Source organism: Andrographis paniculata, unplaced genomic scaffold, assembly GCF_009805555.1.
Source record: "Andrographis paniculata isolate CXL003 unplaced genomic scaffold, ASM980555v1 Contig55END, whole genome shotgun sequence".
NCBI classification, from domain to species: Eukaryota; Viridiplantae; Streptophyta; class Magnoliopsida; order Lamiales; family Acanthaceae; genus Andrographis; species Andrographis paniculata.
Window position 1 is genome coordinate 3808643 of NW_026137590.1, and position 18264 is coordinate 3826906.

Consider the following 18264-nt stretch of genomic DNA (forward strand, 5'->3'; position numbering starts at 1 on the left):
AAATTATTATTTCAATACTCTATATTGTTGTATACATACCATTTTTCTTTTCTTGTCTCAGTTTGTTCCCAAAGATGTAGTGGAAGATAACGATGATATTGATTTTTTTAAAAAGGCATATTTCATAGATTCAACGGGAAGGAGATTAGTGGCAAAATGTAAACAAATGGAAGAACGGTCGCAATATCAGGAGGATGGAGAAAACTATGCACCTTAAACTATATAGAGAAAGATGATAAATGCATTTGCGAGCTCGTGGATGGAGAAGAAGAACTAGCCATCCATGTTACTATTGTTCGTGGCAATGATATTCGAGGATAAGTTAGAGATGTTATAATGAAGGATTCTGCAAACTCATTTATCATACAAAAAGCTAGGAGGATGCCAAACTATCTTTGATTTACAATTATGATGCGTAAGTTTTATATTTTTTAGACATCGAGAACTCTTTAAAATTCTTGCAACTTTCTATCTTTATTATGAAGGACTTGCTTTTGTTAGTTCATGGAAAATGGGGATTATATCTCATACCTTACCTATTAAAGTTATTATGGTGTAGAAGATATTGTACGTCTGTACCAAGTTAGTATCACTTTTAGTATATTAACACAGCTTTTGGAGCCAAGTTAAGTCGTGGTGTACAAAAGATCATTAAAATTACTTAGCATGGTTGTGTGACAATTTTATTTTTTTTTTAGACTACTGATATATTATTTCTATTCTATTCTCTATATATATTTTTTATTTTTTCAGCATAGAAAAATGGTAGGAAAAGTTGCACATAATTTGATTATTAATGTAAATAAATTATTTTTGTTATGTAATTTGGTAGGTTATTGTTTCATTATTTATGTTGTGAGTTAAGATTATATGTTGTAAAATACAAATAAAAGTACATGCAAAAAAAAATGTACATAATAGATAACATGTGTTTAGTTGAAATCCTATAATTGAGTTTGAAACTAAATTTTCAAAAATCCTATAAGTGAGAGAAGTGTTTTGATTTTGTGTTCATGTCTTTTGGTATGATTTAATAGGAGCATTTTAAGTTTAAATCGTGTCCAGATAATTTCTTCTGTATTTTAGGGTTTTTCAAAATACTTGTACTCATAGCTTTAAGAAATATATATTCTTAATTTTATCTATCCTAATTTTAAATATCTAAATAGTTTGGTCCTAAAACGTTACCCATCGTCATCCTTGCAATTTTCGGTATGTCATGACATTGCCACGCCAACAACTTCAATACCCGATGACCATTTCCACCAATTATTTTATATATATATAAATTTTGGGACTACTTTAATATATGATCTAGTTATGGTCTTAAAATGATGGAGTAAAAAAACACAAAGTTTTCCATTTCTTTTAAGTAATTTTGCCCCCACAAATACAAAATATTACAACAATGTCATTAACATAGTTGTTTTACATTACAAAAATCACATAAAAAATTATATTTTAATCCCCCTATTGTACTACCTATATACAAAACACTAATATTTCGAAACGAAAAAATAAATAAAATACATTGATGTCGGATGGAAGACATATCATATTTGAAATGCTAATTTATCGTTCGCATTTAATTTACTTGTACACCACATGGAACATGTATTCTTGACTTGTCATTTTTTAAAGATAAATGGAAAGTCTTTATTGACTTAATTAAGATATATATTTTAAAGTTGAAGATCATACCAAATTTCAAAATAGAGCATAGCAGTTCAATGTCTCAAATAAGGTGTATATCCCCCCTCTTTTGTCAATCCAAGCTAAATAAATTGGTAAAATATTCAAAATCGATATTAACCGTCATCATTTAATATCCAGAATTCTTTATATTCCCGACTTCAATTTAACTATCCTATATATACATTTTCATTTTCTACCACATTACCATTTTATACCATCTAATCCATGTCATATAACTAGATTTTATTTCATTATTTCTTTTTTTTTTTCATTTCCATCCACATTCATGTCTTCATTGTTGATGAATCATATAACTAGATTTTATTTCATTATTTCTTTTTTTTTTCATTTCCATCCACATTCATGTCTTCATTGTTGATGAATTCATATTTTGACACTAGAATTCATTTGCATAACGATTTCATCCTTTTTATTTAAATTCATTTCAGTAATCTTTGTCATATATAATCTATCCAATCAATTACCCTAATGATCAATATAATGAATTGATATTGAAATACAAGTGAATATTGAAACACCGAAACTTATATCATTACAAGCTACGAAAACATTGTATGGCTGGTACCATTGAATGCAATAGTTATTTTCATATAAAACAATCCAACTCAAGGTGTAGACATAACAAACACTAAAACCATGAAGAATCTTGATATGTTCAAAGAGTTTATACAATAATATCAATTGCGAAAAACCCTCAAATCTAATGAGGGAAAAGAAGGTTGGAGAGGATTGAAAATATCGAACATATCCGAATGTTAAAAGCATGATTGTATAAAAAAACAGGGATGTGCATTTGCATAACATTCTAGTTTGTCATTGTCAATCAAAAGTAAATAATAAATAGTAGGTTAGTACCTCTCCGGCGTACGATCTTGTCTCATGGATCATCTTAGTGTTATCGTTTTGTTCAGGTCAACTTCTATCGGGATCTCAATATTTTCTGCAACGGGGGTAGGTGGTTTGACCTCATTAGCCGTACTCCAATTATTTTGAGCTTAACTGCTCAGGCTCATGTTGGAAATATCCAACTCAATGATCTGTAATTTTTCCTACCTTCGGCACTTGACTTGTCCTTATACAAGACCTTCTCGTCAAAAATAACATCTCGAGCACGTAGGATCTCGCGAGCTCGTGGAGACATGTTGTGTTTCCGCTAAAAACAGGTATTTTTCAACTCCAGGTACCAGATTTGGAATGCTCAAGTACAATTTTATTCCTGTGTATGTACAACTTTGAGTTTGTATAGGTATAATTACCTTCTATTGTAGGTACAACCTTCTGCATACCATTTTTTAAATCGATTTTACTACCTTATAGTGCTCGATCAATATACATGTTCAAAATATTTTTTCTTGTGTTCCACATGAAAGGTGGAGATGAAAGTAGGTTTAGGGATTGTTAAGGCACATTTAACATGAAAAATGACGTTATATTGTTGATGATTTTTCTTGAATTTATGTATACATTAATATATAATTGTATATACAATACTTATAAACATCTTTCATGAATAGATATTTTTACATAAATATTTATATTTATACTTGACTGATATTTATAAACAACAAAATATACATTTATATACAATTAAAATTTTTATATTTACATATAATTTACACTTGACGTGAAAAAGGACATTATATTGTCGAAGTTTTTTTTTTTTGTAATTTATGAGATATATGCTCCTTCTTAAAGTATATGTACAGTCACATCCGAATACATTGGAACCCAAAAACATCATTTTTATCTTGAAGTACAAGTTTCTTCTAGTAGCCTATGCAGGTACAATTTTGAGCTTGTGCAGGTATAACTGTCTTCTATTGTAGGTGCAATTTTCCGCGTATCATTTTTTTTAGGCAGTTACAACATATATATATTTATGTATACATTAATATATATATATATTGTACATACAATATTTATAAATAATTTTTAGCAATAGATTTTTATTTACATTTATATTTACATTTATACTTAATTAATATTTATAAACAATATTTATATACAATTACAATTTTTATATTTACATATACATATATACTTGGCATGAAAAAGGATGTTGCATTGTCAAGATATTTTTCTAGTAATTTGTAGGATATGTGCTTCTTGTTAAAGTATACGTACGGTTGCATCTGATACAGTGGAAAAACAAAAAATTATCGAATTTGATCTCAAAGTACAAATACAAGCCTAGCGAGGGCCAAATGCAACATGATTCCTATGTACGTACAATTTCGAGCTTGTGTAGGTATAATATCTTCTATTGTAAGCATATTTTTTTGGGTGCTATTTTTTCGAGATAGTTACAATACATATATACATTTATATATACAATTGATATATGACGTAGACACAATATTTATAAATAGTTTTTACAAATAGATATTTATTTACATATATTTATATTTATATTTGACTAACATTTATAAATAACACTTACATATACATTTATATATAAAATTATAATATTTATATTTTACATATACATTTATATTTTTCATGAAAAATAGCATTGTATTTTAAAGAATTTTTCTTATAATTTTGGAGATAGGTGCTCCTTGTTGAGTATACATGTGGCACCCCGACCCGCAAGCCACGCAAAGCCGTGCGTGTCGGGATGTTGTAAACTAGCCCCACAGGTCAACACAAGTGTTTTCAGCACGCTTTTGTCCTTACTCACGCGCAGAGGCGGAACCAGAACTCGAATAGAGGAGGGGGCTAACTTTTTTTTTGAAAATTTGATATACCAAAAAATCAATATGATAAATGTATATATTAAAATCGTACATAAATTTTGGTACAATATCGATGTATACAATTTCATACCCAAATACTAAAATTTAAAATAATAATTCTAATATCAATATATTGAATTATTTGTATATACCGATATACCAAATACTAAAATACCGTACTTTGATATTTTTATAATAAATAAACAAATAAATAATTTTTAGTACAACAAAATTTATATAGCAAAATTTTAATATTTCTTTACTACAAAAAATTTAAAAATTCTATAAATAATAAAAATTAATTAAGGGGTGGGGTGGGGTGGGGTGGGGCCCCTTGCCCAAATGTAGGACTCCCAAAAAGAAAAGTTCACATTGTTGACACGAGTAATCTACTAAATCCATTTGACTTATATTCAACTTCGAATGGTCTGGCATCAGCTTGTCCATGAGAGTTGATCTAGCAATACGTATGGTTACATCCGAATATGGTGACAAAATCCAAAAATTTCGAATTTAATATCGAGATACAACTTTTTTCTAGTACATGTACAAACCTAGCGATGGCCAAGTGCAACATGATTCCTATGTAGGTAAAAAATTTAACTTGTGTAGGTACAACTGTCTTTTATTGTAGATACACTCTTCCGCGACTATTTTTTCGAGAAGGTTACAACATATATATACATTTGTGTATACATTAAAATATATAATTGTCTATACAGTATTTATAAATATTTTTTACGAATAGATATTTATTTACATTTATATTTTACTAATATTTACAAACAACACTTATATATATATACAATTATAATATTTACATTTACATATATTATTTACATTTGGCATGAAAAATGGCTTTGTATTGTTCAGGATTTTTCTTGTAATTTAGGAGATATCTGCTCCTTATTGAAGGAAAAGTCTTGTAGTACAGGTAGAAGACTAGCGAGGACCAAGTGCAATTTGATTTTTATATAGGTAGAACTTTTCGCTTATATAGGTACAATTGTATTCTATTGTAACTAAAAATGTTTTTAAAATTTATTGTATTGTGTTTCCGCGACCTTGCGGAAACATAGTATGTTTCTATGTGTCTGCAAGAAAAGTTTATCTCAGGTAAAAAAATACTTGTTTTCAACGGAAACCAAAGATGTTTACAGTCACCCGGGCCTGGTCACTGCAACCCCCTTACACACTTTTTTCATTGTTTTATTGGAATTACGATGATTTTCTTGTCGTCATTCTTTTTATACATTATTATATTGCTATAAAAAAATATCAACAATGTATTAGAATATATTAACCTTAAATCTCTTATAAAAAAATCAAATAAAGAGTATAAAATATACAAATAATTTACAATTTCAAGTGTAAAGAATACCCAATTGACGAGAGAAAAACCGATCTACGAATGTTTAGCAAAAACTTTATGCAAACCTGCGACCCAGTACGTGCGGGTTATGCTAGGTGAGAATGGTGGAACATTTTTTTTTTCTTTTGTTTGTTTGTTTAAGATTTGGAATCTAGGGGCATATAATTCTTTTGACATGATATGGGTATTTAAGTCTTTTTAATAATAATAAGAGTGAAATAAATTAGTAATTTAGAATAGAGAGTTAATGGAAAAAAAAATTAATAGTTGGGAGTTATAAAGAAATTGATTTTGATGGTGTTCGAGAAAGAGTTTTTTTTTAAGAGCTTTTAGATTCTTGAACAGCTTTTAGCTGTTTGACCAATCAAAAAGCTAATTTAGGTGTTTGGGAAATTAGTTTTTGAAATAGTTTTTTGGACCCAAAAAGTTAATTTCTGAAAAGTTAATTTCTGAAAAGTTAATTCACCCAGCGTTTTGGAAAAAGCTTTTTTATTTTAATTTCTGTTATTTCTTATGTACCCTTAAAATTTAATTAAAATTTTAGACCGAAACAGAAATGTATACGGCCGTGTAAAATTATACATGGTCGTGTAACAACATGGTCATGTATAATTATACATTGAAATATACATAGTCATGTAACAACATGACCTTGTAAAATTGTAAATGGCTGTGTAACAACATGACCATGTATAATTATACACTGAAATATACATGATCATGTAACAACATGACCGTGTATAATTGTACATAGTCATGTAACAACATGACCCTGTATAATTATACACTGAAATATACATGGCCATGTAACAACATGGCCGCGTATAATTGTATATGGTCGTATACTTTCCAGGTCAACTGCCACGTCACCTCGGTCATGTCTATGTCAGCAATTTCCATTATTTTTTTAACGGTAGGACCAAAATTGATTAAAATTGTTATAATTGGACCAAAATTGATTGAAATTGTTTATATTGGGACTAAAATTGATGAGTTTTTTATATTGGGACCAAAATTGATAAATTTTGGTTATATTGAGACCAAAATTGATGAGTTTTTTATATTGAAATTAAAATTGATAAATTTTGATTATATTGAAACTAAAATTGATTTTTTCCCTAAATAAAATTTGATAAATCTATCAAGACAAAAATTGAGTTTTTCTACATATAGCATTACACTCAGTCGAGCTGAACATCTTGGCTCCGCCGCTTAGTGGAGCCAAACTTATTAAAGAAAAATAAATATTTTTGTTTGAACATTAAAAATGACAAAATATATTTACGAGGTGGACCAGAGAAATATTATTTTTTATGTTGCAAAAGTAATTTTTGATATAAAAGATATCTTACATTAAAATAATAAACAAACAAATTTTACATTAAAATAATATTTAAACAAAATCGAACTAATTTCAAATAAAAAATCAAACAAATTCAAAAAATAGAGCATCAATAACCTAACCGAACCGGCAACTAAATAGACCAAAAAACGGCCCAAATTGTTTATTGGGCCAGCCCACTAGAATCCTAATCATATATATATGAAAAAGGTTTTGGGTTTCATTTTTAGGTTTCGGACGTCTGTTGGAAGAATTCGCTGGTCAGCATTGGTAATCTCCTCCGATCCAGTTTGAGCTTGTTTTCGTCTTCGTTGATATTGATTTTGCTTGCAGTTAGGTCGTTCATTTAATTCGACGATACATGTGAATTTGTCAACTGGTTTGAGCTTGATTTCGTCTTCTTTGGTGCAATTAGTTGGTTCGTTTGTATTCGGCCGTGTTTGTGAAATTTCTAAATTGTAGCTTAACAGAACTTGAGCTTCACAATGGTAGGGTTTTTTTTTTTGGTGCTATTGGTTAAGGAGCGTTGAGGAACTTAACATTAATCGTTATGACTGATAATTTCTTAATTTGTGCTATTAATGGTTTTGTGTTCCTCCGAAGTGAAGTTACTTGTTGCGAAGCAGAGTATATATGTTGTTCTGTAAGTGGCGTTTTCTCTAAACTGCAGTAATTACGATTTGTATTGCGCCGTGGGGTGTATTTGCAAAATGAATTTATGGATTGAGTTGTTTTTCTATGGCCAAATAGCCAATCGAGTTATTTTCTGTAGATAATGATTCTATATGTACTAAGGGAACCTCATTACTCATTAGTTTCCTTGAGATGGACAGAGTGTATTAAATTTAGTCTCACTTGCTTTTACATTTGCTGCTTTTGAGTTGAAGTTGATCTGTTTTGTGTGTTGAATTTGATTTTAGTTCTCCATTTAAAAAGCCCTAACGATTTGTTTTCTCCAAAGGTATTTATAAGAATTGATTGGTTACTGAACTCCTATGTTCTTGAAGAATGATTGAATATAAAAATTAAAACTTAGAATGATCATGTTATTTCATCATACTAACATCGATATATATTTTTTTGAGGTGCTTTGGCCAGAAGTTTATGTTCTGGAGTGTTTTTGTTTCGGGTGATTTCTGTTACTCGCTGATCCACTTCCAAACCAAAGCCCTAATTAATTAAACACTATTGTTTTGTCTGAAGCATAAGGACATACAAAAGGGGGGAGAAATTTCAATGGCGGACAAAGTGATCTCAGTGGAGAACATGAAAGCTTTTTGGCACTCTCAGGTCCATGATCCTGAGAAATGGGATCTCAATATGGTACTTGCCCTTTATTTTGTTCAATTGCTGCTTCTTGTTACCCATCTGCTCTGCTCTTTGTATTCTTGAATTCTTTCGGTCACAATTATTGATTATTGTTTTCTGATTGTTACTTTGATTTGCATCTGATTTTCTTTGGGCTTTACGTATGGCTGCAGAGGTTAGGATGTGTGGTGATTTGGCATCTCTGCTATATGTACACTGATATCGTTGAACATATAGTTGAATTTGGGATATCAGCAGGAAAACGATAATTCGTAGTTGAGGTGGATAATCAGAAATTAGTAGATGTGACATCAAACGATAACATTGCATTTTGAAACACATCATCGATGCAAGTAAAAGCAACCCCACAAGTTTCTTCATCCGCAAGGATACGTCTTTCCTGATTTCAATCTGCAACTTCACAGTAGATAAAGTTTTAGACCTCTAAACCTTGATATTGAGCATAGAGTAGAGATAACAATATCCCTAAGAAATATAGGGGAATTCTTTGTGTTCACCTAAATTGGATGATAAGTGTTAAAGGTATTAGTGTTTGTCGGGGATTTAAGATTTATAGTGAAAAACGTTTAATTTTATGGTTTTGGAGGGAAAAAAAATGGTGATGAATATCGATTTTGAAACCCCATTCAAAAAAGGATTCTTGGAGTGAGTTAAAAGATGTAGTTTGGTGCTTTGAGTTAGCCTATTTTATTTGCTCATACTTGATCGATCTTTCATTTCCGCTTACTGCAGAAACTACTTCGTGCACTCGGGCTTTTTGCTGGCTCCATTGTCTTAATGCGGCAGTATGGTGATATGATGGCCATATGAAAAATCATGTGCCCTGGTTTGCATTTTTTCATTTTTATTTTCCTTCTGCCCCTTGTCTCTCTGCTTTGACATAGATTCTACCATTTATTGAGAGGGTATTTGAAATTGTGATGAATCGTTGATTACTTTTTGGAATCTGCACCCTTTAACGATGATCCTTTTAGAATCTATACATCTTTTTGATTGTCGATGTGGTTTTGGTCGTGCTGAAAGGTACTCCTTACTTGCCATTGCTTTTACTCAGATTTTTGCTATAATGATGGTTACGATTGGTTCTTGATTCTTTTCATGAACTTTTTGTGTTAATTTAGCCCAAGAACTTTTTTTATATGTCCCAGCCTTAAGGGGAAATTTATATTAATAAATATCTTCGTGTATATCCAATTGTGTCTTTTATTTAATTCACTGCCAACTTTTGCAAATATCTAGGATATATTTCGCCAATAAGATAAATAAATCTTTAGATATATTTGAAATGTAGTTGCATCACATGAAGATGTACTAATTTATAAAACAGTTAAGAGTGTATTTTTTTGGGGTCGCGGTTTTAGCCTGCGAGCCGAGTTCAACTTGGTTCGATAACTCAGTTCTGACTTATAGAGATAAACGAGTTGAGTTCAAACAATTATTATTTCCGTAAAACTAGTAGCTTGATTGAATTAGTTAATAATTGTATATTTGTATTATTTTCTATATATTAATATAATATATATATTAGTTTTTATTTCAAAATTTACATTATTAATGAGACTTGAATACTTTATTACTCTCTCCGTTTCGGGGCACGGTTGGTATTTACTTTTTGCACGTGGATTTTTTAATATTAATATTATAATGGGTTGTAGTAAAAAAGACGAAAATATTCTTATTAGTATTGTGTAATATAAAAGTAATGGCATTTGTATAATATAGTGTAAATTGAAAGGTATTTATTATATTAGGTAGGTAGTACAATTATTAAATTAGGAAATAATAACTTAATTTTGAGATGGACGAAAATAGAATATGACGACTATAAATTGTGAATAGATTTAGATTTATTTAATTTTTATGTTTATTATATAATACTATATAACTTGAATAAAATTCAAGTCTAGTTCAAGCTTTGTCAGCTGTGCTTGAGTCTGAAATTGACCTTAATGAGTTGAATACTGATTGTCTTTATATTAAAATTAATTTTTAGTATAGTACTGAAAAATAGTTTGAGCGAGTTGAACTGTGTTTGTCTCTATCGTAAAATTAATTTTTAATATAATATTAAAAATAAAAAACTATGGGTTTGAACATATTGCCAATATTTAAATTAAACTTAATCATATAATTGATATATTATATAATAATAAATCATACTAGCTCTGTCTAAGAAGAAGAGGGATACGTTTACGTTTTGTACATACATTTTTTAATATTAGTATTATATTAATTTATATTGAAAATAACAAGAATGTCTCTATTAGATTGTGTGATATAAAAATAATGACATTTGTATGAAATATTGGAAATTGTAAAGGTATTAATTATGTAGGTAGATAGTACAATTACTGAAAATGATATTCTTATTTTGGGACTGACAAAAATGAAAAATAGTATCTTCTTATGGAACTGAAGGAGTATATGATTTTTCAAAATCTTAATAGAAGTAAATTAATTTATATTTTGAACATTTACATATTCATTATATAATAAAAATGTTATAATCAACACGAGATTTCTCAAATAAATGCCCAAAATATCCAAAAAATAGCTACCCTCAATCTTTGAGGATGTCCATATTTTCAGTTGTCAAAAGTTTCGAAAACCATTAGTATCTTCGCTTCCAATACACAAAAAATTTCATCTCACATTTCCCCCAAATTCCCTAAACAAACTTCAATTCCATAAATGGCCGTCTCCTTTTCTCACGGCGGCGCCGCCGCCGCCGCCGCACCGGCCCTTCTCCTTCTCCTCGCCGCTGCCATGACCACTGTTAATTCGATCGGCGTCAACTACGGTACCCTAGGCAACAACCTTCCTCCCCCCGCCCAAGTCGCCGCTTTCCTCAAATCCAAAACCACCGTTGACCGGATCAAAATCTTCGACACCAACCCCGACATCCTCCACGCATTCGCCGGTACCGATATACTCGTCGCCGTCACCGTCCGAAACAACGAGATCCCGAACCTCACCACCGTCCGCGGGGCCCGCCGTTGGCTCGCCGCCAATGTCAAGCCGTTCTACGCCCGAACAAAAATAAATTACGTCCTCGTCGGCAACGAGATCCTCCACTGGGGCCCGCAAACCCTCATCGACAACCTCGTCCCCGCCATGCGGGCGCTCCACAGAGCGCTCCGCCAGGAATCGATGGAGATGATCAAAATCACGACCGCGCACTCCCTCGGGATCCTCGAACCGAATGAGATCCCGAGCGCGACGGCGTTCCGCGCCGGGTGGGACCGGGCGGTGCTCGCGCCGATGCTACAATTCCACCTTGACACGAAGTCGCCGTTCACCGTCAACCCGTACCCGTTCTTCGGGTACGGCCCGGATAAGGCGGGCCTAGCCCTATTCCGGCCGAACCGAGGCTTCGTCGACCCGTTCACGAAACAAATTTACGACAACATGCTAGACATGCAGCTTGACGCCGTCTACTCGTCGATGACGAAACTCGGGTTTCCCGACGTCGAAATTGCGATCGGCGAGACCGGGTGGGCGTCGCTAGGGGAGTCCTACGAGGAGCCCAAGTGCTCGGTGGCTAACGCCGCGGCGTACAACGGCGGGCTCGTCAAAAAGTACGAGTCAGGAAAAGGGACACCATTGATGCCCCGGCGGAGCTTCGAGACGTATATTTTCGCGTTGTTTAACGAGAACGAGAAACCGGGATCGGCGGCGGAGCGAAATTTCGGGCTTTTTCAGCCAAATTTTAGTCCGGTATACGACATTGGGATCCTTAGGACAGGATTTGCAGCTCCTATGATGATCAAGGTAAGGATTCTTACTTGGAGTCTTTTAATTTCATTTCCTACGTTGATTTCGGATGATAATAATAAGGATGTGTTTGTTTGTATTTTTTATCTTGTTTTTTTCATTATATGCTTTATAGTACATTGATTAAGATCAAAAAGTGGTTGCTTTTTATAGTATTGCATTTTAAATTGTTATGAATTAATTTAGTACTAGTTGTTGGCATAATTCTAACATATTATATTACCACAAGTAATTATCATAAACCCTATTAGATATATGTCTTTTGAATTTTTAAGTTTTTAGAAAAAATTTGAAAAAAAAAAAAAGTGAAGAGTATTAGCGTAATGTTTTTTTTTTTTTATATATATATAAATATTTAATATAATATTTTTTTAAAAAATAGTATAGATGATCTAGTACCAAAACTTATTAAAAATATTTATCTAAACATAGCTTTTAGGTTCTGTTTATATATATTTATAAATAAGTTTTTATACTCTCTCCGTCAATTGAAGTTGCGGTTTACCTTTTACGGCTAAATTTTTTAATATTAATATTATATTGGATTGTAGTAAAATAGACACAAATAATATAATATAATATAAAAGTAATGACATTTATGTAATATTGTAAATTGGAAGGATATTTTTTTTTATCACGTTAGGTAGTATAATTATTAAAATATGAAATAATAATCTTGTTTTGGGATGGACGAAAATAGAAAATAACAATATTTCAATAGGAAGGAAAGAGTACTATTTATTTATAATATTATTTTAAAAATATTATACCCTTTCCGTCCATCCAAGAGTAAATTTTTCATTTTGTTATTTTAGTCAATTTTTTTTTAAAAAATAAAAATAAGTATCAATTAAATATCAAAATATATATACATTCTATTTTTTACATTTTTTTTAATTTTAATGTCAAGAGTAAAATAAATATTACACTACTCTAAATACTAATTTACTTTCGTTTCGCATGCAAAAGTCAAATCAGAAACTTACCCACCATAGATGAAGAGAGCATTAAATTTTTATATTATATCACATCAAAAACTTAATTTTTATTATTTTTTAATATTTCAAAAACTCAAATAAAAAAAAAAAAAAAAAAAAAAACTCAACTTAGTGAGGTTCATTCTACTCGTTTTAAAAAATAATACGCTCTCTTTTTGGAAAAATTATGTAATTTAGGTTGTATATGAATATTAAATATAATAATAATAATAATAATAATAATAATAATAATAATAATAATAATGATAATATATTTAATATTAAAATGGGATAAATAAAAAGTAAAATAAAAATATTATGAAAAATTCATTTAGGTATTAATAAAAAGGTTGTGGGGAAATTAAAAAATTAATGATAAATTGATTAATATTTATTAAAGTAAGAGTAATAAAATTATAGGTAGATAACATTATCTATTATGAATGAAATAAGTCTAAGTTTAGGGTAAAAAAATAATGATATGATTTTAGGTGAAAAAAAAAAACAATAAATTTCAACACAAATTTTTATTATTTGAATTTCATATTTTGTGACAATATATATATATTATTCTTTTCTAATAAAATATTATATAAAATACTCTCCCCGTTTCGGTGTTTCATTTACTATAAACACAAAATTTTAGGAAGGTATAATTAGCAAATAATTAAGAATATATTAGTAAAAATAATTATTGTATAATAAAATTAATTTTAAATTAATTAAGATAACTAATTAGTATAATTAAAATTTTAAATTTTAAATTGAGATTAAATGATATAATTCTTGTCCAGAAAAGGAAGTGACAGGATAAGTGATATACATAAAAATTGAAAGATGGACACGATAAGTGGGACGGGAAGAGGGTATTATATAAGTTCAAACCTCTTGAATTAATTGTGATTGAAAAATACACATTTACAATATTATTGGAAGATTTTTAATAGGTTGAATATTTTTAGATAAAATAAATATATAAATAAATGTAAAATTGATTAAATTTATAAATTAAAAATTATGTAATTGTTTTTAATAAATGGAAATGACATGTTTTTTTATAATAGACAAAAAATAAGAAAAGAAAAGAAAGAAAAACAGTAGAGATATGTGTTCTTTTGGCAAACTTTTCACTATTTCTATTATTTATAAAAAAAAAAAAAATTAAAAATATCAAATCAAATATCTATTTTTAATTTTTTTTATATTGTACTAAAAATTAATTTTATATTAAATATCACATCAATATCTATTTATATTATATCATATTACTATTCCAATTTAAAAGTTTTACTATTTAAATTTCAAGTGAAAATCCAAACTTCCAAACAAACGATAGATGAATGAATGTTGTGTTTGTTTGTTTGGGTGTTTCTCTGCACAATATATGTATGGGTAAAATTATAAACACCTTATGTATAATTTTTTTATATGCCTAAAATTCGATTATAATTGATTGCATGGAGTTGTGTATATATATATATATATATATATATTATTCTATAAAATTGGTGTTATTTTCTTGAAGTTTGATTTTAGTTTTTTTTTTTTTTAACAGTATTCGGAATATGTTATTTTATAAGATAAAATAATATATTTTCATAAAATAATCGCAATAATTGTACAATAAAAAAATTAAATCAAAATCCAGAAAAACACATCTAAAAGAACTCGACATTAGATATAAATGTTTATATCGAAGTAGAGTACTACAAATACCGGTTACCTTTTTACTTTTTTATTTTTTCAAAATGATACTATCCGAAACACTAATTAAATTCTTCGGAACTCTCAAACTAAATTTTCTACACAACAAATTTATAGTGTATCCCGTCAAAATCAAGTGATCATATACTAACACGTATTACGTATGTATGTGTGTATATATATATATGAGCAGCCGGCCGCAACATCAAGTAAAATGTGGTGTGTGGCGAAGGGAGAAGCTTCCAACGGCGCATTGCAGAAGAACATAGAGTATGCGTGTAGTCAATCCCAAGTCGATTGCCGGCCCATTCGACAAGGCGGCGCATGCTTCATTCCCAACACCGTGGAAGCGCACGCGTCCTTCGCAATGAACTCTTATTACCAAACGAGCGGGCGCAATAACTTCAACTGCGACTTCTCCGGCACGGCAATTCTCACTTCTACAAATCCTAGTATGTTTTCGTGTTTTCTTCTCTCTTGTGTGTTTGAATTAATACATGTCATTAATTTATTATTTTTTTACTATTCAATTTGCACGGATATTTTGTTGGGAATCGGCATGAGAATTAAAGAATAATACTCCTTCCGTCTTATAACTAAGTATCCATTTACTTTTTACGTGTTGATCTTTAGATATTAATTATTATATCAAAACGTATTACAAATCAAGGAAAAATTGCAAAAATATTTCTATTAGTGTATAAAAAATTATACAAATACAATGATATTTTTAATATTAAGTACAATGACGCAAAAGGTAAATGGATACCTTGTTATGGGACGGAGGGAGTAGTATTTAATTGAAAGTGGGTATAAAGTATAATGTAAAATACTAAATTACCTTTCTTTTTGAAGAGTTTTAGTAATAACCACGGATAGTTGTAAAAAAATATGAATAATTTTGTTGTAAAATAGGGACTACAATTACTAAAGAATAAAATATGACAATTGTTCTGTGACAGACAAAAATAGAAAAACAAAATAATTCTTTTGAAACCGCGAGAGTATTACGTATTACTAGAAACAAAACAAAAAAAAAAAAAAAGAAAATCTAAAACCAAAAGAAGAAGCAAATAATCATATAAAAATGCCTCATTATCTAACTTTTTGTTTTTTGTAACTACATTACGATGCATTTAGTAATATATACGTTATTGTTCCCAAGTTTCAAGGACCTTGGATGAAAGCAAAAAAATGAGAAAAATTGATTATTTTTATATAAACAATAAATATTTTATTTAGTTATTTATTTTAAAACATTTTATTATTACTTTTAATATTTTTTATTATATATTTATAATGGGCATGGATAAGGTGCTGGTGATTTGACCGGATCAACATATACTTTATTAATGATCAACATGTATTATACATATCTATAATATAATATATATATTATTATAACACACATATATTAAGATACGTATAAATATATATTTGTCATTCTTATAATATATGCTGATCCGATCAAATAAGTGTCATAATTCTGACTTGACCAAATCAACACAAATTTGAAGCCATTTATATATATTTATAACAAATATTTATTTTTTTTGTAATTCATGCAAATGCAAAGAAAAGTGTGGGCTATTCCTTTTACTATAGGATAAATTATATCAGTATTATTTGAAGATTTTATTCTAATACATGAATATTTTATATAAATATTATTACATAGTTCATTACTTTATTGGCTAAAAGAATCCAATAACATTTTATTTATGCATAAAGCAGGAGTTCTATGCATATTTTTTATACTTTAAAATGTATTATGTAATAAAATTTATACATAGTTCAATTTTTGAATTCTTTTAAAATGTATTATGTAACAAAATCCAAATCCCTAAAAAAACACAATCTAAATAGATGTTGAATGGTTGTATGATGTGATATAAATAGGTGTTGATGTGATGTTTTGAATATAAAATTAATTTTTAATATAATATAAACAATGAAAAATAGGTGTTTGATTTGATATTTTTTGGAGAAAAAAAAAATGAATAAATAGTGAATTTAATATCCAACCCCCCAAACAAACACACTTATTGATACGATTAGATTAATATATATATATATATATATTCACTTAAAATTTAAAAAACTCTAGGGTATTATAAAAAAAATATATTTTATATATTTCAATCTAAATTACTTAGTTTGTTTTATGAAATAATTTGAAGGGATAGTTTTTTACTTGAGGTACAGAGAATTGTGTATTTAATATAATAATAATGAATGTGTGTAATTTATTAATTTTTTAAAAATATATATAAAAAAAAAAACCAAAAGAAACACATTATTTAATTGCTTGTATTTTGACCTATTTCAATATTTTTTGTGTGTTAAGAAATAATAATATATTTGAACAGAAATATGTTTGACGTGAAATAAATAATATGATATTTTGAATAAACATCAAAATTATAAAATACTTAATATATTACATTAAAATAAATGTAGTATATAATATTTTTTAGGAAAAAAATAAATAAATCACCATAAATGCATAGTGTAGAAAAACACAACCACTTGTGCAAGTTCATGTATTTAAATTCGAACTCTCTTAGTAAAATTCATAGTTTTAAATATTGAAATTTTTTATAATTGGCTTAATGGTATTATATATATATATATATTGAGTTCGATTTTCATTGAACAGTAGTTTGAGTGTCATGTTGTATGGTATTTTTATAGAAAATTACAATGATTACTTAGTAAAAAAGTTGAAAAAAATTTGACAAAGTGAGAGTTAATCTGCCTAAATTTTTCAGATTATTTTCATTCAATATGTAATTACATTCTTAATATATATATATATATTTATTTATTTATTATCAAATGCATATTAAAATATATACACAAATTACATATCCTAATTTTTGCAATATATATATATATATATATATATATGCTTTTGATTCATATTGTCTTTGAAGGTACTGCTAACTGCCAATACCTTTCTTGATCAAATGCTGGAGAAAAATTTTGATTTTGAAGTCCCTCTCAGGTATGAAAATTTTTTATGGACATTGTTTTTTTTAATGCATTCTTTCAAGTTTTAATTTGGATTTTAACAATATAATACTCCCTCCGTCCGCACAATAAGTATACATTTATTTTTAGCACGAAGTTTAAGAAATAATAGTATTTTAATTACAGTGGGCAGGTAAAAGTAGTGTAATGACATTTTTGCCCTTACTTTTGGTATGAAAGTAATGATGTGATGTAAAGTAAGGGTATTTGTGGAAAAAAGTGGGTATTCAATAAAATGAATACTTTGTAATTTGACGTCCCAAAATAGAAATATGCATACTT

The 18264-nt window shown here is 28.8% G+C and overlaps 2 protein-coding genes across 3 annotated transcripts in view; both read left to right on the forward strand.

The window, feature by feature from the left end:
• Positions 1–7398: 7398 nt before the first annotated feature.
• Positions 7399–9494, forward strand: LOC127256112 (mitochondrial import receptor subunit TOM5 homolog). 2 transcript variants are annotated; one of them, XM_051281949.1, is made up of 3 exons: positions 7399–7435; positions 8369–8488; positions 9227–9494. In XM_051281949.1, the coding sequence occupies exons 2-3, from the start codon at positions 8402–8404 to the stop codon at positions 9302–9304; spliced, it is 165 nt and encodes a 54-aa protein (XP_051137906.1). In that variant the 5' UTR covers positions 7399–7435; positions 8369–8401; the 3' UTR covers positions 9305–9494. The 2 variants fall into 2 exon arrangements, with proteins under 2 accessions (XP_051137906.1, XP_051137905.1); XM_051281948.1 differs by lacking the exon at positions 7399–7435 and adding an exon at positions 7504–7653.
• A 1530-nt stretch (positions 9495–11024) lies between these two features.
• The window catches only part of LOC127256090 (glucan endo-1,3-beta-glucosidase-like), a 32787-nt gene continuing 25547 nt past the window's right edge, over positions 11025–18264 (forward strand). The window contains exons 1-2 of the mRNA XM_051281922.1: positions 11025–12265; positions 15143–15401. Coding sequence (XP_051137879.1) covers positions 11186–12265; positions 15143–15401 — 1339 coding nt within the window. The 5' untranslated portion in view covers positions 11025–11185. The remainder of the gene's footprint in view (positions 12266–15142; positions 15402–18264) is intronic.

Bases quoted from the DNA above. Each gene is read 5' to 3' on its own strand.
- LOC127256112 (XM_051281948.1), top strand. The intron at 8,489-9,226 runs GTACTTGCCCTT...CGCTTACTGCAG, and splicing joins AGAAATGGGATCTCAATATG to AAACTACTTCGTGCACTCGG.